This window comes from Cucurbita pepo, chromosome 5 (genome assembly GCF_057944985.1).
Source record: "Cucurbita pepo subsp. pepo isolate OVF chromosome 5, ASM5794498v1, whole genome shotgun sequence".
Classification (NCBI taxonomy): domain Eukaryota; kingdom Viridiplantae; phylum Streptophyta; class Magnoliopsida; order Cucurbitales; family Cucurbitaceae; genus Cucurbita; species Cucurbita pepo.
Window position 1 is genome coordinate 13,766,014 of NC_141802.1, and position 25,578 is coordinate 13,791,591.

The 25,578-nt window shown below is 34.7% G+C and overlaps 4 protein-coding genes across 5 annotated transcripts; 2 read left to right on the forward strand and 2 right to left on the reverse strand.

Moving 5' to 3' along the window:
* Positions 1–1,316: 1,316 nt before the first annotated feature.
* On the reverse strand, positions 1,317–3,629 carry LOC111794485 (Cysteine proteinases superfamily protein). The gene is made up of 2 exons (XM_023676520.2): positions 3,428–3,629; positions 1,317–2,208 (listed from the first exon to the last, which is right to left on the reverse strand). Exon 2 carries the CDS (start codon positions 2,185–2,187, stop codon positions 1,471–1,473), a length of 717 nt encoding a protein of 238 aa, XP_023532288.1. The 5' UTR covers positions 2,188–2,208; positions 3,428–3,629; the 3' UTR covers positions 1,317–1,470.
* A 1,545-nt stretch (positions 3,630–5,174) lies between these two features.
* On the forward strand, positions 5,175–14,215 carry LOC111794406 (V-type proton ATPase subunit a1). Of its 2 annotated transcripts, XM_023676390.2 has the most exons (19): positions 5,175–5,285; positions 5,377–5,675; positions 6,347–6,391; positions 6,810–6,932; positions 7,364–7,471; positions 7,658–7,768; positions 7,838–8,011; positions 8,451–8,588; positions 8,919–9,026; positions 9,135–9,242; positions 9,389–9,537; positions 10,465–10,618; positions 11,481–11,641; positions 11,762–11,968; positions 12,067–12,250; positions 12,330–12,413; positions 12,571–12,764; positions 12,912–12,971; positions 13,510–14,215. In XM_023676390.2, the coding sequence occupies exons 2-19, from the start codon at positions 5,532–5,534 to the stop codon at positions 13,709–13,711; spliced, it is 2,454 nt and encodes an 817-aa protein (XP_023532158.1). In that variant the 5' UTR covers positions 5,175–5,285; positions 5,377–5,531; the 3' UTR covers positions 13,712–14,215. The 2 variants fall into 2 exon arrangements, with proteins under 2 accessions (XP_023532158.1, XP_023532159.2); XM_023676391.2 differs by lacking the exons at positions 5,175–5,285; positions 5,377–5,675 and adding an exon at positions 5,841–6,077.
* Positions 14,216–16,718: 2,503 nt separating this feature from the next.
* Positions 16,719–20,488, forward strand: LOC111794466 (antitermination NusB domain-containing protein). The gene is made up of 8 exons (XM_023676499.2): positions 16,719–16,902; positions 17,431–17,685; positions 17,878–17,954; positions 18,093–18,227; positions 18,807–18,861; positions 18,997–19,084; positions 19,852–19,950; positions 20,063–20,488. Exons 1-8 carry the CDS (start codon positions 16,841–16,843, stop codon positions 20,195–20,197), a joined length of 906 nt encoding a protein of 301 aa, XP_023532267.2. The 5' UTR covers positions 16,719–16,840; the 3' UTR covers positions 20,198–20,488.
* Positions 20,489–20,632: 144 nt separating this feature from the next.
* On the reverse strand, positions 20,633–25,057 carry UNE17 (Subtilisin-like serine endopeptidase family protein). Its single transcript, XM_087123923.1, has 10 exons — positions 25,052–25,057; positions 24,513–24,604; positions 24,337–24,434; positions 24,047–24,223; positions 23,264–23,940; positions 23,107–23,177; positions 22,692–22,940; positions 22,490–22,604; positions 21,474–21,702; positions 20,633–21,390 (listed from the first exon to the last, which is right to left on the reverse strand). Exons 1-10 carry the CDS (start codon positions 25,055–25,057, stop codon positions 20,822–20,824), a joined length of 2,283 nt encoding a protein of 760 aa, XP_086980049.1. The 3' UTR covers positions 20,633–20,821.
* Positions 25,058–25,578: the final 521 nt, after the last annotated feature.

Below are 25,578 nucleotides of genomic sequence, written 5' to 3' on the forward strand. Positions count from 1 at the left end.
TGAATTTAAATAAATTTTATACATAAATTTACTATAATTTTATGTACCAAATTTTAATTCAATTCTTTAAAAAATTAATAATAAATATTTTAAATTTATTAAAAACAGAATTTATTCAAACAATCCAGACAAACACAAAATTTTATAATTAGATAGAGTTAACGGTTATTTCTATTGAAAAAATTTACCCATAGAGTTAACGGTTATTTCTGTTGAAAAAATTTACCCATAGAGTTAACGGTTATTTCTGTTAATATTTCAATCAAACCTATTTTTTTTTTTTTTAATTCTAAATAGTAGGTCAATTTTTTTTTTAAATAGAATGGATAGAGATAATTGTAGCATATTATCATTTTAAGTATCCCCACCCCAATTTTTTGTAAAAATAAAAAATATTTATATAATAATAACAAGAGGTTGATATAACAATAAACATGATTAACACGTAAGTTAAGACAAACAAAATTGGTTTTGAAAAACGGTAAGCAAAACAATTGGATAAAAACAAATTGTATTTTAATTTTTATAAATAAATTTATATTGAATTGGATAAAATTTAATTCCAAATAAATAGATATTTAAAAATATAGTGAGTAAAATAATAATTTCAACGTCTAGACAAAGCATTCAATACAATCATTGAAGTTGGATTCGAAGCAAACTTATCTTCTCATAATATTTTATTTTATTTTTTTAAAAGAAAAAGAAAAAAAAAAGGAAAATAATATGATGAGCGACAAGAAGTAAATGGAGTTGTGGGCCAAGGAGAAGAAGTGGGCCCATGGGCCTGGACGATTAGTCATTGTAGTGGTTGGTTGGTCAAAGAAAATAAACACTCACACCCACACATTATTTTCTAATAAAAAGTAATAATTAAAAAAATGTGGTAAAACAAAAAAGGGAAAGTATCCATTCAAAAACATAAATATTCGCATTTTTATTTATTTTTTTTTCAAATATTTATCTAATTTTCTAGTTATTTGACTCAAATATTTAATATTTGAATAAATATTATTCACGTTGGCCTAGATCATTGTAGATTTTGATTGAACATTTTTCTTGATTAATAAAAGGGAATTGGCTCTAATCAAATCTATGGTTCAAGTAGTAATCGAGTAATGCACTTTGCGCAAACACGTTTCAAACAAAATTGTCGTGTCGAGTTGCACACCTAGGTGGGTGCTCCTCTAATGATGGTCTTCTACCATCGCATCATTGTTCGAAAGGGTCAAATTCAGGTTTGAAAGTGATTTTGAAAATGTTTAAATCACTCTCACCCTAATCAAAATCATTACAAAACATGTTTGAAAGGAAACTTCTATCAAATTCACCCCAAAAATGGGGTTTAGCTGAATTTTCGACGCATTTCAAAATTGAGTCAATGAGGGGAACAAACATTGTCCATTAGCTACACAACTGCAGCCCTAAAGGGGGAATGAATGAACCATATGGAAAATTAACAACGGCGAGTTATTTAGAAGCCGGTTGGTATTCCTTAAGAGCCATGAAACTTCGTATTAGCCCTAAGATTTCACTACGCATATCAGCAACCAAAGATGGGGTAACCTCCTTCGCCACTGCAGAAAACCACAAAAAACCATCTCCACAACCAACCTCTTTCCTCTCCTGCTCATACCACCTGCATATACTTCTTGATATGGCTGTAACATACAAACCACAATCATGTCCATTTACTTGCTGAGGAGACTCACTGCATTCCACATAACTGGGTTCGGATGTCGAATTCGTACCACCCATGAATCTAGCCACAGCTCTGTAGAGTCGCTTGGCGGAGGAATTATTCACCCCTTTGCAGCTATCATGATGAACAAATACGTTTGCTTCTCTGTAAAATACAAGAACACTCCAGTGGTTTCCACCTTCAGCTTTACTAACATCATTGTTGTCATTGACTGGGAAGATTACCAGATTCCTGTTGAGTAGATTGAGTGGTTGTAAGAAATCCTTGAGACCGTCGGTGTCGGGGCAGTTCATTATCCAGAAAGCAATTGAAGGTGGAGATAGAAGGATGTCCTCGGAAGGATGGCATGTGCATAGATAGCTAAAATAGAACTCGATGATTCGATCATTCAGATAACATGGACCATTAAGGATGTCCAAGTCTGATTTTCTGAGTACAACATCATTGTAGCTTAAGATCTTCTCATCTCCTTCAGACTTGCTCATTTCAGACCAGGTAATCAATCCCTATGAACAAGGGGAAAGAGAACATTAATACCAATTTTATACAACCTTTTTCTTGGAAAGGATTCTTCACAATTGAGTAATGAACTTATGTGAAATAAAATAGGATAAAGATCCACCAGAAAAGTTCCACATAATTATGCCATGCTGACCTTCCTTGAGTTAAACCAATTTATAAACAATCTTTTTCTTGGAAAGGTTTCCTCACAATTGAGTAATGAACTTATGTGAAACAAAATAGGATAAAGATCCACCAGAAACGTTCCAAATAATATGCCATGCTGACCTTCCTTGAGTTAGTTATGCTTTGTTCATCGTCAATATCTGCCAAGTTCTTGACATCTTTCATGAAAGCTCTCAGTAATTGTATTTACATTCACCAGAAAAAATAAGGTTCAGGCCTAAGGGGTGGAAGTTGATGGATTTCCCTCTTTGAATGCCTTCAACTCTTTTGGGTATCATATGAAAGAGCCTATAATCAATCTCTCCAAGAACTCAGAGAAGAAATCTTTCTTTACTCAAAATCAAGATAGCTTCTAATATTCTAATTCAAAAGCCTAAACCCTCCATTTGTAGGATTTGTCAACTAAAAGATTATAACATTTCAACCAATACCACTTGAGCCAACTCCTTTTCAACAATTGCATGGGTGAGAAATTCAACTATCTATGTCTAAGACTTGGATATTTGAGACAGTACGAAGAGCTCGATCCACTATGCTATGGTGGCAAATCAAACCTACTAAATTAGTCATAACATTAAAGAGAATTCATAATAATTAAAAGATTAAAAAATAACTGCTGTCCTTTGAACCGGATGGAAAGTGTAGTAAGTAACGGATTAATAGTCGAGAATTTTTCAGTTACTCCCTCCCTCTGTAATTTTCTTGTCTTCAGTTTTACTTGAATTCTTTAAACTCGATCAACCACCAAGCATAAACAATCGAGTTCAAAATAGTATCTAAGTTGGATTAGGGATCTTGGACACACATAATTGCTGCGACAATATCAGCCCAAACTGATTGATTTTACCAGGATTAATAAAATTTCGGAACCTTCTCAACAATCAAGAAATTGAAGATGCCAATAGAAATGATCCAACATCGCCACATAAATAATATACAAATTTTATGTTCTTCTGGAGAAATTGAAAATAAAGAACAACTGGATTGAATAAGAAGTAGATTAAAATCTTGCAAAGATAAGTAAGGAACAAAACTTACTGAGAGAACAACGAAGATTTCTGAATCAGAAACCGATCTGGAAATTTTGTTCTTGTTCCAGTGAAGAAGTTCCGACGGGAATTGCAGTGCAGGAGATTTCAGTGAAGTTTAGCGTTAGAAATTTCAGTTTTTATAGTACGTCCACTCCCAAAGCTCTGAAGAAAAATTGGGGAAAAACCGCGCGCTTACAAAACTCACAATTTTGGATAATAATTCATTTGAGAAAATATATATGATAATTAGATTTTAAGTATTGTTTAAAACCTAGTTTTTTTTAAAAAAAAAAAAATTAAAATTATTAAATATTTCGAAAATTAAAAAAATTTATCTAATAACTAATACGTTATTTGGTAAATTAATTCATTTTTAAATAGTTTGGATTTTATTTGTTTCAGACATATTTTTTAACTTTAAAAATTTTATTAATACTTTTTAAATTTAACAAAAATAATAAAAAAAAATATTCTTACACTTAATACTATATTTAATCGTAAAATTTAAAAGTAACAGTAATATTCTTAACAAATATATATATATATATATATATATATATATATATATATATATATATTACACTAAATATTGTAGAGGAAAATTGTTTATCTACACTCTATAGATCATCTCTCCAACTTTTTAATTTTTTTTTTTTAAAGTTAAGTATTAATTTTTCTTTTGAAAGTTCGTGAGAATATTTGAGACGTGGTACTAATAGTTTTGTCCATATACTGCCGTTCTATTTTTAAGTTTTTTAACCTATTTAAATGTGTTTTTGAAATTTTTATTTAAGGGTATTTATTATTAATAAAAATTTTGAAAATTTAAGACTATTTATAAAACAAATTTTTTTAAGTTAAAAAAAATATTTTTGAAAGCCTTTTAATAGTAGAATATTTTTTAAATAAATATTAACCGTTTCTATCTAAAACTAACAGTAAAGTTTTAAAGTATTTATATTAATTTAGTGGATTTATTTTTGTTCTTAACTCCATATTTTTTAAATCATATATTTCGGTATAATTTGAAAATATATTTTTTAATTTTTATCGTGAACTAAATATTAGCTTAAATCAACCCCTTTCAAGTTTATACACATATATAAAATTATAAAAATTCAATATTAATATTTGTAGATACTACTTTCTAATTTTTTTTAAATTTAAGTTAAAATTAAAAAATTAAAAAAAAAATGTAGTTTCTTTTAAACGATTTTTTATTTTTGCAATTTGGTTGAGATTTCGAATAATGACTAAAATAAAAATAATAGTAAATAAATTACAAAAAAAAAAAAAAAAAAAAAATCAAATTAAATATTTTAAAAGTTAACCCCAAATATCTATTAATTTTGTTAAAGATGAGAGGTTGAGAATAAAAAGATAAAAAAGCAATAATGGAATATGAAAATGCTATAAAGTTATATAAAGTTCACTTTAAAAATAAATAAAAAATAAAAAATTGAGCTCAGCTTACTCCTAGGACATATTAGAGCCTCAGATTTATAAAATGTGTCAGAGAGAAGTTTCTACACACTTACAAGTAATGCTTAAGATCTATCATGTGAAGATTCAAAGTTTTTTTTTCAAAACCAAAATCACCACCAGCAGATATTATTTGTTTTAGCTGTTGCCATGAGTCTCACATTTATAGAACGTGTTATGTTAGGGAGATGTTTGTATATGGTTATAAGAAATGATTGTTTATTTATTATAAATAAAATAATGAGAAAAAGGTCGATTTAAAAAAAATAAAAAATAAAAAATAAAAAATAAAACAAGGAAACGAATTTATAGTTATGTATTGTATTCTATACGTCGCAGCTTAGACGGATCAATGAATGGAATTACATGGAAGCATTGCTTCGGTTGGCGACCATATTCGTTTACGATTTGATTTGACGTTAAGAAAGCGTTTATTTCAATTTACACAAATTTTTCTTCGTTTTGCAATGGCAGTTGCAAGCGGAAAACTGAAGAATTGACGCACCAGAAATCTCACTCTCCTTCCCCGCGCGGACCAAGGGACTGCGGAACCGAGCTTCAGATCTGAGAGAGAACAGATCTCAAACCGCCGGCGACGGTTTCTGTTTCGTTTCCGGGAAGAAACAATCATGGAAGACTTTTTAGACAATATACCGCCTATGGATCTGATGCGTTCTGAGAAGATGACTTTTGTTCAGCTTATCATCCCTGTCGAGTCCGCTCATCGAGCCATTTCTTACCTTGGCGAGCTTGGCATCCTTCAATTTAAAGATGTATGTTTCCAATTCGTCGTATTCTGCTGTTCTAATCTATAAATGACGTCATTTTGTTTGATATCCAATTTTGCTGTTCTAATCTGTAACTGACGTCATTTTGTTTCATATCAAATTTTGCTGTTCTAATCTATAACTGACGTCATTTTGTTTCATATCAAAATTTGCGTGGTGTTGCGTTTGTGTTTTCGCATTCTCTTCACTGCAATTGTTGAAAATTTTGCGTGGTCATCATGATTCAAGCCTGTTCATTATGTTTTATCATTGTTTCCGGGGAGGGATTACCGGTTTGCCGTTGAATTCTCAGTTCTTACTTGGTCAGATGATTATAAAACTCTAATGTCAGTTAGTAGGTTTGCTTGGTTGCTTCAGAGTCGATGCAAATCCAGTCAATGTGTGAGAGTATGTTCAATTTTATGCAATTTGTTTACTGGTTTCATGATTTCTGAATTGCACCACAAGTCACCAGTTGGCTGGATTTATGCCTTGACATATAGAATGCGTAATGGGGAGGTTTTGTGCATTTGACTATTTTAGAATCTAATGGATCAAGCGTCGGGGGCCAAATTGTAGTGCTTGATAATTACTGTTTGATGAAATGTTTTAGAGGTAACATGGAATATGCTGGGGACCGTACTTTAATTATGTTTCTTTCTTTTCCTCCCTGGCAGTTAAACGAGGCCAAAAGTCCTTTCCAGAGAACCTTTGTTAACCAGGTAACTACTATACTTTGTGAAGAGCAACGTATGGCACATGAGTGTTTTCTATCGTTCATAACTGAATGTTGGCAGATTTGATAAGTTTTCTGCAACGTCCACTTCCAAACTTTACTGAGTACTGCTTTCTGTGCATGACTTATTTACAGATTTGATAGGTTCTTCGTGGATTCCATTGAACTTTCTTTTTAGTTAATGATTTTCCTTCTTGAATTCAACCCCCCTCCTATCAACTGTTGGAGAACAATCCCTATGTTGGAAGCCACCTATTAATGGTTTATAACATATTATTAATTTAGGTGCCACTCGAGTTATTTTAACCTTTTGATTTTCAACTTTCCTTTTTATGTTCAACATGTCTACGCGTGATTGCATCTCATAAATACTAGTTGTTTTATTGTTTGGGAGATTTTCACAGGTAAAGCGATGTGCAGAGATGTCAAGGAAGCTGAGATTTTTCAAAGATCAAATCAGTAAAGCTGGTGTACTGGCATCTACTCGACCAATCCTTCAAGAACACATTGAGCTAGAGGAGTTAGAGGTAGATTTCAAGCATTACCCTTTTCCTCTTCAATAAATGCTTTATTAGTTTGAGGTTACGTAAGGTGCCCATAGGTGTCTACTGCTTTACTGCAAAGCTGGATCAGCAATAAAATATTGATAGAGGACTCAAAATTCAATGAAAGTTTGTGCTCCTTCTGTAGACTTTGTTTATGGAAAATGATCTATAATGTTGGGGTTTTTCGTTGATTAGGCCTTTTCCTTGCCTCCTGAGTTGGTGAACTCCTCCCCTCTTTATTCTTTCATTCTTCTTAAGCGTTTTGATTCCGCTTGTACATTGTTTGCAAACCCGTATCTCATTTCAAAGTATATAGCCTTACTGACACGAATAAATGGAAACGGTCTCTTTAGCTTGTTAGGACTGCTTTCTTTCAGCATTTAATTTCAATTTCCTTGTTTTATTATTGTCAGATACGACTAGCCGATCATGAGCATGAACTGATTGAAATGAATTCCAACAGTGAGAAACTTCGACAGTCATATAATGAACTCTTAGAATTCAAGATGGTATTGCAAAAGGTAAATTACTCGACATCTTTATCCTCCCCTTCATTTTTTTCATGAATATGAACTTGGTTTTGGTAATGAACTACTGTGATCTTATAATATTTTTATCCCTAGAACTTAAATTAGTTGAGACCAGCTATTGATCTTTTTCACTTTTTTTTTGGGCAGCTTTAATATTTTTTTATCTGGAAATTTCAGGCAAGTGTATTTCTGGTGTCCAGTAATAGCCATTCAGTCTCAGAAGAAAGGGAGTTGAATGAAAATGTTTTCATGAATGATAACTATGTTGATGATGGATTACCACTTGAGGTAGATTTGTCTTACTTCAATCAATGCAACTCCTATGCGAGGCAATCTGATACCTGCATTATTTTGTAGGAAATGAGACCTGGACCGTCCAGTCAATCTGGTTTGAGATTTATTTGTGGTATTATTTGTAAATCCAAAGTTCTTAGATTTGAAAGGATGCTGTTTCGTGCAACAAGGGGCAATATGCTTTTCAATCAGGCACCAGCAGATATACAGATCATGGATCCCATATCGACGGAAATGGTTTCTCCGTACTCTTGCCTTGTTTTGGTTTTAAGATTTAGGCATATTGTGCAACCCCTTTTTTCTTTTTATGCATGTTCCCATCTGCTTTATTGTGGCTAGTTATCATGAAATGATGTGTTTTGTTGAACTTTTGTTTCCTTAAGAATTGTTTATTAACCAGATGCCTCTTGCATCATTTACTCTGAAATGTCTTCTGTTTTGAGAATTCTCTGAAGGAATCAGGGAACAAAATTGCATGCAATAAGTTTCATCAGCATACTTTACAAAGAAAACTAGGTCCATACCAATGAGAAATTTGTTTTCCTAGTCTTCATGTGGAGAAAGTGAATTATTTGAAAACAAATGTTTCTAATTCCCAGCTCGTTTATCAACTATTTTTTGGAATAAATATTTTCACTTAGGAATTTTATTTATGCCTATGTGCTTATCATTGCAGGTTGAGAAAACAGTATTTGTAGTGTTTTTCTCTGGGGAGCAAGCCAGAAATAAAGTTCTGAAGATCTGTGAGGCTTTTGGAGCAAATTGCTATCCTGTTCCTGAAGATATAACCAAACAGAGGAAGATAACTAGAGAAGTGAGTTGCTTTTTTGAAAGGTTGTTGAGAAAAAATTGCATAGTTGATCTATATTTCGTCTTTCTTAATTTGGAGAAAAATATATGTTTCTGGTTCTAATAAAACAATAGCGAACTTCATTCTGCCGTCCCTTTATTTGAATAGGCAATGCATCAATGACAAACTATTTGAAAGGAATTAAATCTTGGCCTACTTTCAATGGCATTGGCTCTAAGTATTTGAAACACATTAATTAATATAACTTAATTCTGCAACTTTCTGCACATTTTTTTTATTTATTTCATCACAAAAGTATTGTTGACCCCTCAATTTGTATGCTTTTGGCTGCAGGTTTCATCTCGCCTCATTGAACTTGAAGCCACTTTAGATGCTGGGATCCGTCACCGAAATGAGGCTCTTGCATCGATGGGGTTTCACTTGATTAAATGGATGAATATGGTAAGATGTAATAGAGTGACTTTTCTCCCTTGATTTGAAACTTCTTTCAATTTTGGAAGTCTGCATATTAATAAGCTTCTAATTAATGGGCCTCCCATTTTTTCTCAGGTAAGAAGGGAAAAGGCTGTATATGATACACTGAACATGTTGAATTTTGATGTCACTAAAAAATGTCTTGTTGGAGAAGGCTGGTGCCCAATCTTTGCAAAATCTCAGGTAGCTTGTTACACGAATACCTTAAAAAATATTTTGTGATATTGGTTAACCTAACTTTGCAGTTGAACATATTGTTTGTTGTCCTATTTCGTGGAACCTTTCTCTAGTTAACGGTACAAAAAAATTTATTCTTAATAATTTGGTAGATTCAAGAGGCACTTCAACGAGCAACATTTGATAGCAGTTCACAAGTGGGCATAATATTTCATGTGATGGATACGGTTGAATCCCCTCCTACATATTTTAGAACAAACCGTTTGACAAATGCTTTTCAGGAAATTGTTGATGCCTATGGGTAAGTTTCTTATCAAGATTTGAAATATTAAGGCTGTGTCTAATAATGATTTTGCTTTCACTTTTCTGTTTTTAAATATACACTTGTTTACTCTTGATGTCTTTCCCATCTTTTTTTCATCTTTCTTAAAAATACGCTTGAATTAGAAGCCAAATTTTGAAGACTTCTAAAAACAATGCTTTTTATTTTTAAAATTTAGCATAGATTTTGGGAAGGTTTTCTTATAAAAAAGATCATTTGTTAACGTTCTTAAAATGTAGATAACAAAACAAAAAAATATAGAAGTGGGAGTAGTATTACAAGCAAAAACAAAATAGTTATAGAATGAAACCTAGATTAGTTTGTTTATAAGTTTAATAACTAATAAGCTTTTCGCGTTCTGCAAGCAAAGCAGAATGAATAAGTGAAATATATCAGCATTGACAGGTACTGTGGTTTGAATCTATGAAAATTACAACGAAAATATCCACATCTTCGGAAATCTTGGGAAAAGTCGCAAAGGATTGTGAACTGGAATAAAAAATACGACATTAAGGTAGGTTCTAGACCGTCGTTGAAATCCAAATTACAATACTATTTAGGATGACATCTAGTTAGAGGAGTGATTTGATGAGGCGTATTAGGAAATGGCCTCTGTGAGCAGTAAGTGCGATGATGTGCCAGTGTTTGTATCGGTGCAAGTATTAGGCTGTTGTATCGTTCTCCTTTATGGTCCTTGGTGCATCTACGTGGCTTGTAACTACTAAATTTGTGGTACATATTGTTTTTTGATAAATTATATACTTTGTCTTCAATGCCGACATATACTTACTAATTAGAATTGCAGTTTGTGGGCATGGTCTCACAGATACATTTCTCGTCATATCTATTATACATCTAGTTCTACTAATTGTAGTTTGAGTGTAACATTCTAATTTGCGTTTGCAGTGTTGCTAGATATCAAGAAGCAAATCCTGCAGTTTACACTGTTATTACATTTCCGTTCCTATTCGCAGTGATGTTTGGGGATTGGGGTCATGGAATATGCTTGTTGCTTGGAGCTTTATTTCTTATAGCTCGTGAGAGTAAGCTCAATAATCAGGTAAACAATCTTTTTCTTCAAGTAAGCTCAATAATCAGGTAAACAATCTTTTTCTTCAAGTAAGCTCAATTCCTTTTATTATTATTATTTTTTTTTTTTTGCAGAAAATGTTGACTGAAAATTGTGTTTCGTTTTTAAACACGATACTTTTTGAATTTCATTTTCTCTCTCATGGAAAGAAAATAGTTGCCTTTCGAACCCAACATTCTTAAAGAAAAGTTTTTTTCAAATAAAATTTCTTTGTCCTCATTGTTAGTTATTTCGGTGTAGATGAAAGAAATCCGTAGAATCAATTAACATACCCTGCCGATTATCTCTTGCTTATCTTGAAAAAAAAAAAAGGAAAAGAGAACACCTGTGGAGCTGATGCTGTAACGAACACTCACCCGGGGAGTTCTTAAAGGGTGTGACCAACCTTCCTCCACTATTATCGCCAACCAAGATGAAGTGTTGCTTACATATCAGTTAAGAGAGCTGCATGCTTAAGAAAATCATTGCTTCTGATTCCAATCCAATAAAACTGTTGACGAAGTTGACAAAAAAGGTCTTTACTACCATGTCCTATCCACAAATGGATTTTTTCACCTTTGGTTGACACTCATCTTTGAGAGGAACATCTACAGAAACTAACCTTTTGGGATGACAACGGTTTGAATTTGACGATTACTTAATAATTATCTGAGAACTGTTTAACTGAAATAGGTACTTTTCTGGAACGTTATTAGTTTGCTTCAGCAATCTACCTGGTTCTTAATAGATATCAAATCATCTCCGGTCTCTGGACTACCTATTTTGTAATTAGGTATCCTATGTGTGGTCACTGGTCTCACATTACCTAATATACATAACTCATTGTTACCAGAAATTAGGAAGCTTTATGGAGATGCTATTTGGTGGACGCTATGTTCTTCTTTTGATGTCCCTCTTTTCAATTTATTGTGGGTTGATCTACAATGAGTTCTTCTCTGTTCCGTATCATATATTTGGTGCATCTGCTTACAAGTGTCGAGATAATTCATGCAGGTGATTCTTTGTTTCCTTGTATAATTTTTATGGTTAAGGAGGCAATCTAGTATCTGTTTATTCTGAAGGTTGTTAATTGTTTTTCACTTGTTGATTTTGAATTTTGTTGATTATTGGCAGTGATGCACACACTGTTGGGTTAGTTAAATACCGTGATGCCTACCCGTTTGGTGTTGACCCGAGTTGGCGTGGAAGTCGTTCAGAACTTCCTTTTCTGAACTCTCTTAAAATGAAGTTGTCTATCTTGTTGGGTATTGCCCAAATGAACTTAGGGATCATATTGAGTTATTTTAACGCACGTTTTATTGGAAGCTCAATTGATATCAGGTCTCTACTTTCTCCTTCAGTTCATCACGTTTGTCCTTCCTTCAAAATGAATTTCTGTCGCACTTTAAAAAGAAATTATCTGTATGCTATATTATCAGGTACCAGTTTGTACCACAAGTGATCTTTCTTAACAGCCTTTTTGGATATCTTTCTCTTCTCATTGTCATCAAGTGGTGCACTGGATCTCAAGCTGACCTCTACCATGTGATGATTTACATGTTTTTGAGCCCATTTGATGATCTTGGAGAGAACGAATTGTTTTGGGGCCAAAGACCACTTCAAGTATGATCTCTAGCTCTGGTTTCTGATGTTGCTGACAAGGTAAGCTTAATGTTAACCTTTGTAATGCTCACTATTGCAGGTTATCTTGTTGATATTGGCTATAGTTGCAGTGCCTTGGATGCTTTTTCCTAAGCCCTTTATCTTGAAAAAGATTCATACAGAGGTATGCTGGATCTTACAGCTTTTAGTACTCTCCTGTGGTATCTCAGACAGCCTTTTTGAATTGATTTAAAATGTCGTCTTCTGATTAGTTAAGCTGCTATTTGTTTCCTTTCGAGTTAGATTTTTCTGCTAGTTACTTACCTAATGATACATTCCAGAGATTTCAAGGTCGTACTTATGGGGTGCTTGGATCCTCTGAGGTAGATCTTGAGATGGAACCTAATTCGGCAAAGGAACACCAAGAGGATTTCAATTTTAGCGAGATCTTTGTTCACCAAATGATTCACTCCATAGAATTTGTCTTGGGTGCAGTTTCAAATACAGCATCATATCTTCGACTTTGGGCTTTAAGGTACTCCATGGTGTTGTCGCTATTTCTTGGGAACCTCCAGCCATCTCATAATTATACAACTATGTAGCTGAGTTTCAAAATTTTAGTTAAATTAAATAATAATGTGAATAGATGATAGCTGAGCCTTATATTTGTTGTTTTGTACAGCTTGGCGCACTCAGAACTGTCAACAGTTTTCTATGAGAAAGTTCTTCTCCTAGCTTGGGGGTAAGTTTAAAATTTCCTTATTATAATTCTTCATAGTCACCACCTCAAACATGCATAATGAAGGAAATACAACGGTTCTTAAACTCGTAAAATACATGGCACATAGTTATCTCCTCTTAAGCACAAAGAGTAGAACAATATGACTAGAAAAGCATTCAAAACTTGATCGAAAAACCAACGTTTGTTCAAGAAGCTATAGAGTCAATTGCAAAAAGTATTAGTTTGAAAGTCTGGTTGGAATTGAGTTCCTCTAGAGTACTAATAGGACTAGTTTGATAATGGTAGGGAGTCGACCCAGATCTTTTTTTTTTTTTTTGGTAGTAGAAGGGTATAAAAAAAACGAGCTCCAAAAGATCTTGTACAATTCCATTGCCAGCCAAGTGATCGAGTTTAGTTAAAATTTGCACCGATGTAAGTTGTGGAAAAAGGAGAGCAAGAAAGAGTAGCAAAATGAAAGGGGGTTAGGGTGGGCAAAATTATTGTATTTATGGAATGTCTGTCATGTTGTGGTACTGATACTGTTCTGGCAATTCAATAGGTATGACAGCTTTGTCATCCGGATGATTGGTTTAGCTGTTTTCTCCTTTGCCACTGCTTTCATACTTCTTATGATGGAGACCCTTAGTGCCTTCCTTCATGCCTTGCGTCTTCATTGGGTTGAGTTTCAAAATAAATTCTACCATGGTGATGGCCACAAGTTCAAACCATTTTCCTTCGCCTCCAACGAGGATGAAGATTAAGCGACCCACTGCAGTTCTTCGTAAGAGCAAGAGCTAGGAGGCCGAGCGATGGACCTAAAAAAAACTAACATTATAGAAAGAAAAAGAACAAAAAAAAGACCATTTTGTTTGGCAGAGTATCAGTAATACTTTGATCTGACTGTTGCGATCCCCAATTTTGACTTAGAAACATGAAATCCTGGCTCATTCCTTGGATCTGCTCACCTGAAAAGCGTTCAGCTTGCAACCATGGCAATCATTCTTCGAGATATATATAGATTTTTTCCCTTTTTTTTTTTCTTTTTCTCTCTTTCCTTTCATATTTTTATATCAAAAGTTAAGTCTTAGTTCAGTTGATGTAAAGAGGAGGAGGTGTGGGTATCTTCCATCATACATCTTGTAATTTGGGTTCTTGTGTAGGAATTTACATGAACATGAACGCACAAAAGCTTGTGTGAATTTTTTCAGGTACTTGTGCCTTTATATTTCTTTCTATTTCCATAATGTAATTGTTTATTGCTCTCCGAGTTTCCACAAATGTTGTAAGATTTTATCATTTGCAGCCATCAATGTATCGATTTCAATAAGAAGATTAAACCATCGACCTTGGAATTGTGATTATTATATTCCACTTACTTCAAATTGACCTAATGTGGTTATGTTTATTATTCCAGCACATTTTAATTTCATATCCGAGGAAGGAGATTATCTATGATAAGTGAACGTAGTGATGTCCACGAGGTGGGATTGGGGAGCCTTTATCGGCCCCGTGTCTATTTCGTTTAGCTAATTAAGAGAAATTTCTCTCCACTCAGATTTCTGGTTGAAATAGAATTTTTTCCTCCACTCAAATTTCTTGTTGAAATAGAGTTTTTTCATTTTCGTGTTTAGCTAATTAAGAGAAATTTCTCTCCACTCAAATTTCTTGTTGAAATAGAGTTTTTTCATCTCGTTTAAGCCAGGTCTCCAACCTTCCAAGTTAAATAGACATCTCTAGGTGAAACATTTCTAGGTGAATGGATTAAGTTTAGTATTAAATTTGTATAAAAAGAATGTGCGAACATGCTATTTTAACCGATAAAATTTAATACCTTAATCTAAAAGGAGTATATATTTCACACGTCATTTCAGTTTAATTCATATGATATTCTCCTGTCCATTGCAAAGCCATAACGTGGGATTGGACAAGAAATTCGGAACGGTTTTAGTATCCTTCTATATCATTGTATGATGATTTGAAATATTATTTGATGAGATGTCACAATTTGATTGACAGTTTTTATACCATTAGACGTGCGATAGAAGAATTGTAAAACTATTTTTTGTTCTTGTATTAAGTGATTATAGAGAATAAACATATTATTAAATCTATATCCAATAATTATTAAGAAACAACTATATTGTGACAGAACTCATTGAATAATTTGTTTGTTATTAGATTAAAAAAGTCAACTATTATTTTCTAACTTCATATTTACTCGTTACTAACTTCAACCCAACTTAACTTAATATGAAATATATAAAAGGATTTACTAAATAATTTATTTTAAAAATCAATAAAACTATTAAAATAAATTTGATTAACTCAACTTCCAAGTCAATTTTAATTAGAGTGTATATTGAACCCAATCATCAAACCAGTAGAACCAACCCAATCTAAATTATAAGAGCTGGGTTAATTTTCTAAAACCAAATAAATTTGATTTAAATTTCGATTTCATTGGACAAAATCTTGAATTGACCCAAAACGAACCAAAAGACCTTGCGTATTACGCTGGAATCTCTTATATTAATTTATTATTTTATTTTGGTTGGAATCTCTTATTATTAATTTATCATTTTATTTGGTTGAGAAAAGCAAATATAATTTTTTATGATAAAAAAAAAAACTCAATATTCCATATTATTTATATTATTATGAGTATTCATATATTTTATACTATTTTTAAATATATTATTTATAATAAAAATAAATTAAGAAACAACGCTTGTGTTATTATTATTATTCAAAAAATTCACAATAATTTTTATACGTACGAGTTTAAAATTAAGTTTGACTTAGGATAACTACGTACAAGTCTTTCTTTAAAATTAAATTAAATTTATTGATGGAAGTCAAACCAACACCGTCCTTGCCGCCCACATATTCATATTTCAACCCAATAATCAAGTCTCCATTTTAAAAGGTTCTAAAATGAAAATAAAATAGTGTACACAATTATATATATATATATAAATAATATTTTTGTTGGGTGTTAATTTTTATTATTAGTTAATTTATTTATATTAAATTAAATTATTAAAATATTTTTAATTAATTTAATTTTAATTTAATTTTCATTCATTAAAAGAAATATAGATATTTATTAAAGCTCCTAAAATTAAGACATAATTAAGAACTTTTAATCGTTTAACCTTCTTTTTTCCTATAAATACATTCCTCGAACCCAACCTCACTACACATTCTTTTGCTTCTTCTTCTTCTTATTCATTATCTTACAAAATTATGAGAAATTCAATGCTGCCACAAAAAAGAGGCAATGTCGTCAAAGCTCAAATTTTCAAGAGCGTTTATAATTTGATGCTGTCTTTAATGAATTCCATGTCGGAATTAGCATATGGGAAGAAGCTCGTTTCATAAAGGAGTCAGTCTGTGAGCTAGATTCCAAACGCTCGTTCTTAATTATGTAATTTGTAGATGATGATGTTATTAATGGAATAAGTATAATGAGAATAAAATAAATTAAAATTGTTCCTTTATTTTTCTTTTAATTTTTAAACTATATGAATCTGCCTCAAATTATATATATATATATTTATTTATTTATTATCTAAAAAAAAATATATATATATATATAAAATGACTAAAATGTCCTTAATAATTTTATATTAAAATAGAACTTATTAATTTATAATAATGTTTAATGTAATTTAATATTAAGTAAAAATAAAATTATTTTTAAAAAACTTCACCCGACCCGCCTTATCTTCACCCGACCCGCCTCCCCCTTATCTTTTTCCCTCCAACTCTCTGTTTCATCTTCTCCACCTTCTTTCTAACCCCTCGTTCCCGGCTTAAACCCTCCACGTTCAGCAGAGGTCAACCGGAATTGGATCAGCCATATGGTTTGAAATTCTCCTGCGCCCAGCATGGTGGAACTTGTATCAATGGTGGTTTTGCCCACAAGACTGGATAATGTTATTGCTACCAGGTATATCCTTTGCCTTTGGTCACTAACCATTTGAATTCTGAAATGAAGAGGATAGCTTGTGCTTTGATTCTTCATTTCATACTGATTACTTGCTCTGTATGCTTGTAAGCGTAACATTTGCTTTAAAGTTTAAACGCCATCGTTGAATCTTTCTTTTGTAGTCTAAAATTAGGTTAGAACAGATGGCGGTTATATGCAATGTATGGACTATGTTAGAATTCACTATTGGAACTAGAAGCGAAGCTAATATGTTTGATGATAGGTTATGATAAATTTAATGGATAATTTATGCTCTTTTGACGAACTAGACATTAGGTAAGAGTGAATTATGATGCCAAAGAATTGTATTCTTGTTGTTTTGTTTAGTTTTCCTAAAGAAAGTAAAATGGATCAAAGAAAAGTGTGATTTGGGCTTCTTAAATTTTTCAAAAGTAAAGATCTATGCTCCATGATTTCTACATATTTCCAACAAACTAGACTTAACTTCGTATGCTTAATTTTTGTTCTTGCTCTGTCTCTGTGCTTCAGGCCTAATTTTCATTTCTCCTCCCACGTTTCTGGAATATGCCGTTTCCCATTCCCCACTAGTGCAATTGTTCCCTATGTAAAAGAATCCGTGCCACGCCTCTGCCCTCAAGCCTCGCTTCGCGCTTCTACTTCTTTCTCCAAAAATTCTGTGGGTAAAGAAAGCAGTTCTGTTTTAGTTTCTTCCATTGAACCAATACCAAAGATTGACAAGAGTGGGAGATTTTGTAGCCCCAGAGCTGCTAGAGAGCTTGCTTTGTAAGATCCACAACTTCCTGCTCACTTATTATTTCCTTTATACATATATATATATATATATATTTATTTATGGATATCTCTTCTGTCTGCCTATTCAGAAAGTTGGTCTAGTCATTAGGTATATGCTCTAAGAATTTGTTTAATTTGAAGACTTGTAATCAATTCTAATCCTGCTAGATTGTTCAATCACAGCTCAATTATTTATGCATCTTGTTTAGAAGGCTCTGATCCAGTTCGACTCTTTGAGAAGCGGTTGAATGCTCGTCTAGGTAATCTTTGGTCGAGATGTGGTGCTCTGCTGCTCCATATACAATTTGATGCTTTTTTATTGTTCTGGAGAAATAGAAGTCACGTCTTTAACTCAAAAATGACACCAACTTCTTACTTTATCCATTCATACAATTCAGAACCGGGATATGAATTTGACAAGACATCATTGATGGAATACAATCATATGAGCTTTGGTGGGCCGCCAGTTACTGTGGAAACAGCTGAAGAAGCAGATGAGCTTCTACGTAAGGATGAAAAGGATTCTGCAATCGGTAAATAGTTTTGTGGCTTTTGTATGTATATTATTTGTCCTTATTTCACTCATGACCTTGTTCTAAAAGCACAATTGGGCATATTATATGCTTCTCTGCTTTCAATTAGAGATGCCTTTTCTTCATAACATGTACGAAAAGAATTTGAGGGAAAAATCCATCTTCTTCAATTCAAAGTGATATCATGACTCGTGAGATCTGTTGGTATCGTTTTCTTTTAGATGGAGTTTGTAAACAAGCAGTAGAGAACAAAAACTTTTTGACAAACATCTTGAACGCTAACTCTTGGAGACTAACCTAGATTTGGTTCTAAAATCAATAACACATTGCTTGAACTCTTCAAGAAATATGCAAGCGAAAGTTTTACTTCTATTTGTATATCGATCTGGCGATGTTTATCTCTTTATGCACCACATAAATTGTTGTGGCATATCGTAATTACTAACAAACTACTGTCTATAGCTTCTCCTTCTATATGTTTTCATTACAGTTGTAAATACAGTCCTGTCGAACCTCAAAGTCCCATTTCATTGCTTTTAGTGATAGCTAAGTTCTGTTTCCTGCATGACTGTATCTCAGAGGCAGAAGTCCTTGCGGCCCCTCCAAAGGTTGTCTACAGCAAACTGATCTTACGGTAAATGTGGTTTCTATTTCCCTGCTTTTGGCAGAGGATGATCTGATGAAAATTTAGTATGAATTTCATGTATTTTATCAATGTTATTATTTATTGGGTAATATAAGGTCAGTCGTCGTCTTCATGGTTTTTCAGGTTTACACGAAAACTTTTGGTTGCAGTTGTGGACAGATGGGACAGTCACGTGCTTAAAATTGATAAAGTCATTCCTTCAACTTGGAAGGTTCGTAAAGAGCTTTATGCTACTTTTGTTTTCTGATTTTTCTCTTCTCTTCTAGTTGGGACTATAAGTTGAACCATTTGCTGTGGAGCTATAATACTTTTGGTCAATAAGGACCATATAAATAATAAGACTTAAAAGGGAATGAGTTCAAAGTCATGGTAGCTTCCTCCCTAAAATTTAATATCTCATGAGTTATTTGGTAACCAAACGTAGTAGGATGAGATAGTTGTCTTGTGAGAATAATCAAGGTGTGTGCAAGCTAGTCTGAACACTCACAAACATATATTTATATATTATATACACAAAATTCCTCCCATATTGATCTTTGCCTCTTAGTCATAGCATATGCATGCTTTTTGCACGACTTATAGAAATTTGAAAATCTGTATATGATGATGGAAAGGGTGGAACCACAAATCTAACTGCAACATATTTCAACGATGGGTATTGTTGAATCTCTCACGTGAGTGTTGGAAACCCTGAGCTTTGATGGTCAACGATTTGAGCTTAGTGGTAAATGTCTTAGGACTCGGCAAATAGTTAATGGTTTCAAAATGTATTGGATCACCATTCCAGAATATTATATCTTGCGGGTTCTTGACAACAGCCTTTATGTTCTTATGATCCAGACATTGGTGTTGCATGAGTAGGCCAAGATCATGCGCTTGGACTTGACTTCTTGAATTTAAATTGCGGATTTTAAAAACTTTCTTTAAAATTTATAATGCTGACGTAGATTATACATCTCATGCCTTCATATATTTCAGGACAAGCCAGCAGGACGGATTCTGGAACTTTCTATTCTTCACCTGGCTATGTCTGAAATAACGGTGGTTGGAACAAGGCATCAGATTGTGATTAACGAGGTAAATACATCTAAAGCTTCTTACTACAAGGTCACAGTTATCCTCTCTTGTATCTGTTGATAGATGTCTGCATCAATCCCGTTTTTTAAAATTTTCCTGGCGATTGATGAAGGCCGTCGATCTTGCAAAACGATTCTGCGACGGAGCAGCACCTCGAATTATTAACGGGTGCCTTAGGACCTTTGTGAAGGACATCCAAGAAACTGATTCTACTCATGCTCGTGTGAAGGAAGTAGTCAGTACATGACTCTAAACTCTTGGGGTGGCTCAGGACCTTTGTAAGGATATCAAAAATTTTGACTCAACTCGTGCTCTAGAGAAGCAAGAAGTGACTCTGAAAGTGGTGAGTCGTTAAGATGCTGTTGGCCGGATGGATAAGGAATTAGAGGGCACTTCCCTTCCATGGAAATGGAGTACTACGGAGTTTTAGATGTGTAATTCTTCTAGGGAGATAGTTCCTACAAAAGACTTCGGTTAAGTGTATCAACTTTACCTCCTAAGTTTTAATTTTATCAAATGAAAATCTGGACTTAGAACATGTATTGTAATCTTTACCTCAGGGTTAAGGTCGACTCCCTGATAAGGAATTTGTTAGATTTTGATGCAAAAAAGGACCAATTAGCAACAGAAATCCACCCAGGCCCTCCAAAACAATGAACAACTTAATTCCAAACAAACCCATAAATATTTGTCCTGCTTCCCTTTTATTCTTGATATTGATACATGGCTATTACACAGGAAGGATAGCCTTTCCCGACTTCATAGTTACCAAACTACTAAGGCAGTTGCAATTATTACAGAGGATGTATAAAATAAACATTGTTATGTAGCGGAGACTTGCTGTGTTAAGGAACAGTGATTCGGTCGCACACTAGCTAGCGCTGCTAACACGAACAACCAGAGGACTTGTGACCCTATGGAACCCATCTGACCATTCAATCTCCCCAAAATCATACCTCCCACGAGCTTTCTTGAGCGGGGTTATGGTGATGTAGTAAGAAACGTGCTGCCTAAACCAAGAGAAAAGAAGAATCCGAGGCCATACCAATACTTGCACTCCATTGGGAGGATTCAGCTTAAGAAAGTAGATGGCATTTTTGTTTGCTGCTACATTACGAACAGTCCTTTTGATTGTGGTTGTGGATTTGAGGTTTGCAAGTGTAATGGAAGGGTAATTGAGATTGGCAATGGAGGTGGATAGAAATGGTGGACAACAAACAAGTGTTTGTGGAGAAGGGTTCACAATCATCCTGATTTGCTGCTCTGTGTACCCAATATTGCAGAGAAAAATAATGTAATCATTGGCTGTCATGTCGTACACTAGTCCTGGATTTACTGCCTTCAATGGGTTCACTTGGCCACCTCCAATGTCGAATGGATCGGATGGTTTCGTGGATCCACCTGCTAGGATGGTGTTGCGAGTGGAGTCTCTCTTGGTGGCTGAATTATGAGCCACGAGTTAGTTAATAGACTGGTTGTTTGAAAGTTCAGAGACTAAAATGAAAAGGACGGGAATGGTTAACCTGTGGTGATGAGGGCAGATCTAATGGCTGCAGGAGACCAGCTTGGATGCAGAGATTTGATGAGGGCAACGACTCCAGAGATGTGAGGGCATGACATTGAAGTCCCTGATTGGAAATTCCATTTGACTTGCCTTTGGCTTTCTCCTTCTGTCGATGTTGGCCGCACTGTTGGAGCAGTTTCTGGAGGCCATGCCGCCAATATGTTCACTCCTGGGGCACTTATGTCTGGCTGCACCATACATAATACCCTCGTTAGTGTTGAAAATGACCATCATACACCGTTAATACGTCTGTCGGTGTTAGTTTTCTATTATCGATAGATCACTTGACAAAGAATTTTCATGTTTATCGTTGATAGACTATTTCTGTCTATTAATGATAGATGTTGTGAGATTCTACATCGGTTGAAGAGAGAAACAAACAGACATTTTTTACAAGGGTGTGGAAACCTCTCCCTAGTAAACGCATTTTGAAAACCGAAACCTCTCCCTAGTAAACGCATTTTAAAAACCTTGAGGGGAAACTTAAAAGGGAAAGTCCAAAGAGGATAATATATTTATAAGGGTGTGGAAACCTCTCTCTAATAAACGCATTTTTAAAACTTCGAAAGAAGTCCGAAAGGAAAATCCCAAAAAGGACAACATATGCTAGCCTCCAGACAATAGAGGTGTATTGTTATTAGTAACTCATTGTTATTTGCTATTATCTTTTTTGTTATTGATACCAAGTTATCACCGACTTATTATTTTTAATTTATTAATATATGACATATCAACGATAGACCAAATAATCATATACCAACCACTTAAAAGTAAGAAAGAAAGAAACACTCATATCATTGATATACCGTTTTTAATCATATTGATACGATATATCAAACATATAAATATCAATCAAGATTCATTAGGTCTCGTGCTTTATAGACGACCGTCATATTTGCACTTTCTTAAACTCGTGTCAAATTGCCATTTGCACAACTGTCTATAAAATTTGTGGAACTGGATCAAATTTTGTACCTTAAGAATGTCAGGCGAAAGTGAGCTCGGTCCTCTAGACGAGAAGTATGCCACACTCGGAGCCACCGACTTCCCAATCACGCTTCTTGCAGCCCTGATCTCTACTACTGGCAGCCTTCGAAACAAACACAAGTACAATAAGAATTAGAATGGATGGTTTGGTAAATAAGTGAAAGAAGGAAAAAGAAGAAGTAAATGAGACCTGGGCAGTTCAGCAAGAAAGTTTCTAATTTGAGTTGCGTGAGTAATGTCAATTCGAACGGTGGGGAGGAGATCAAGGTCAGGGAGCTGCAGCGTGGGCGGGGCACCAAATATCAAAGCCGAGGCATTGATGGCGTTCAGAGCTTCTTGTGCATCCCCCATCGAAACTGGGCCTACCGTGGAGAAACAAACCACCACTTTCCCTGCCCCAGATTTCCTACCTTTCCTTATACTTCGCCGCTCGCAAACTCTGAATTTTACACCCAACCAAACAAAATATCAAAACAAACTATTGTATTATTATTAAAGAGGGGATGTTTTGACACTGAGTTATATATGTCTAATCTCTGTTTAAGACATCGACAGGAGATTCAATTTAAAATGACGTGAGCTTCTCTAATGATATCCAAACTCACCCGTCTATAAAATAGTTGATCGCATTCGCTAGTTTTGCGTTAATTATGTTTGTAGTGATCAAGCTCTCACCCTGATGAAGAGAATGAACATAATAATCAACCAAAAGATAAATAAGGTCATAATAATATTTTGTTCGAGAGAGAGAAGAGAGGTAACCATAATAGAGATCCTGTTTTGGATGAGTATTTGAGTGGGAAAGGTTCGATCCATAGTTGAAGCAGCAACACAAATGCTCCACGGAGACACATTTTGAACGAGTGAACGATAAGGTCCATCGTTACCAGCTGAGAACACAACACTCACTCCCTTCTGCATGCCATGGAACGACCCAATCGCACTACTAGACTCAAAAAATGGAGCCAACGGCGGCGACCCTCCGAACGACGCCGAGATAACGTCGACTCCGTCGCATAAAGCGTCGTCAAACGCAGCCATCACGTCTGCGTCCGTGCACTTCCCTTCGTAGTCCTTTCCCCAGCACACCTTGTACACAGCCAGCCTAGCTCTTGGCGCTCCTCCTCGAGCAATGCCTTTGCCGAGTGACGACCCCGTGAAGCTCACGTCCTCTACAATTCCACCCACGGCCGTTGAAGCTGTATGAGTTCCGTGCCCCAAAAAGTCTCGAGGCGATTCAAACTCAGGGTTCCCGCTTGTGTTGAGTCCTCCGTATTCGGCCTCGAAACCTTTGAGATAGTAACGAGCGCCAATTAGCTTGCGATTGCAAGCTAATGAAGGGTTGAATCTATACGCTTTCACGCATTTGCCCTTCCAGCTGCATGGAACCGGGGACATCCACCGATCATCCTCGAAACTTTCCGATTCAGGCCATATGCCTAACAATCAAATTTGATCATATATCATAGAGAATAAATTTGTAATTTAACTTACATAGACACGAGACATATGATTAACGAATATAATGCAAATTAATCCAAAGACCTGAATCGAAGATGCCAACAACAACGTCGTCGCCATCGGCCAGCTTACTCGAACGTGGTGTATCAAACGTCCTACTACCGCTATACGAAGGAATGGGAAGCCCCAAGAAGTCCCAACTTCTTGTTGTGTGGAGCTCCATAGTTTTACTCTTGAATATGGATATCACTCCTTCCATCTCTGCATGGCAATATTGCATGCATTCCTTTCAATATCAAACTCATAAACTAATACCCATTTCATATTAACTTAAATTTCATCGAATTCTTAACCAAATTCGATCAATTAATTACTCGATAACGTCATTGCTTGGCTTGCATTAAGCTTCGCGGAGAACCCAGAAAAGCTACGCTTGTAGCTATACAACATGGCTCGTTTACCATCTTCTTCACTGCATGGAAACCATTTTATTTATTATACACCTCTAACGTTAATAAGAATCACACGTGCATACATATAGATAATCGACCTTGAAAATACTTTAGAGAGCAAACGAAGATGAGATTCGGAGGTCAAAGTTGCATCCTCGAGACGGGTGTGCCCTAAATACACTATATACACCTACATTAAACACGTAAAAATACGAATATAAGCTTAGTGAAGGGGGAGAAAATTAGATTAAGTGGAGGATATTGAGTGTTATACATGTGAAGAGATTGATGTTAAGTGAAGAAGAAAGAGAGAAAGGAAGAGGCAAAAATAATTAGGGAACATTATGATTGTGTGTGGCTATGTGGTTTGTTTGAACAAGGTGATGAATGGATGGTTGGGGTTTAAATAATTGAAGCCAAGGATGGCGTTGGGTTGGGTTGGCTTGGGCGTGGTGGTGCTTGTGTTGTAAGGCTCTTTGGGTATTAACTTCATGTGGCTATGGCTAAGGCTATGGCTAAGCTAAGGTAGCAGCACCAACACTGACAGGACTGCATTTTTCAATTATGGTATTTTGGGTTTAAAGCTAGGTAGCTACCACCACAACACCATATTTGATCAGTCAACTCCATTTCCAACCTCCATTTGGCTGTGTTGTAGCCTCGTATGCTCTAGATGAGCCTGTAGTTACGGTCTGTTTTAGCCCGTTATGTATCGTTGTCAACTTTACGGTTTTAAAATGCGTCTGTTAAGGAGAAGTTTCCATACCCTTGTAATAAAGAATGTTTCGTTTTACTTTTCAACCGACGTGGGATTTCACGTTCCACCCTAACCTCACGGTTTTAAAACGTGACTGTTAGGGAAAGATTTCCATACCCTTATAATAAAGAATGATGGGTTGTGTTGTAGTCTTGTATGTCTCTACCTACATAATGAATGAGTTTGTGTAGTAGCCCAAGCCCACCGCTGGTAGATATTGTCTACTTTGGCTCGTTACGTATCGTTGTCAGCCTCACGATTTTAAAACGTGTCTGTTTGGGAGAAGTTTCCACACCCTTAGAATAAAGAATGTTTCGTTTCCCTATTCAACGGATGTGAGATTTCACAATCTACCCTAGCCTCACGGTTTTAAGACGCGACTGTTAGGGAAAGGTCTCACACCCTTA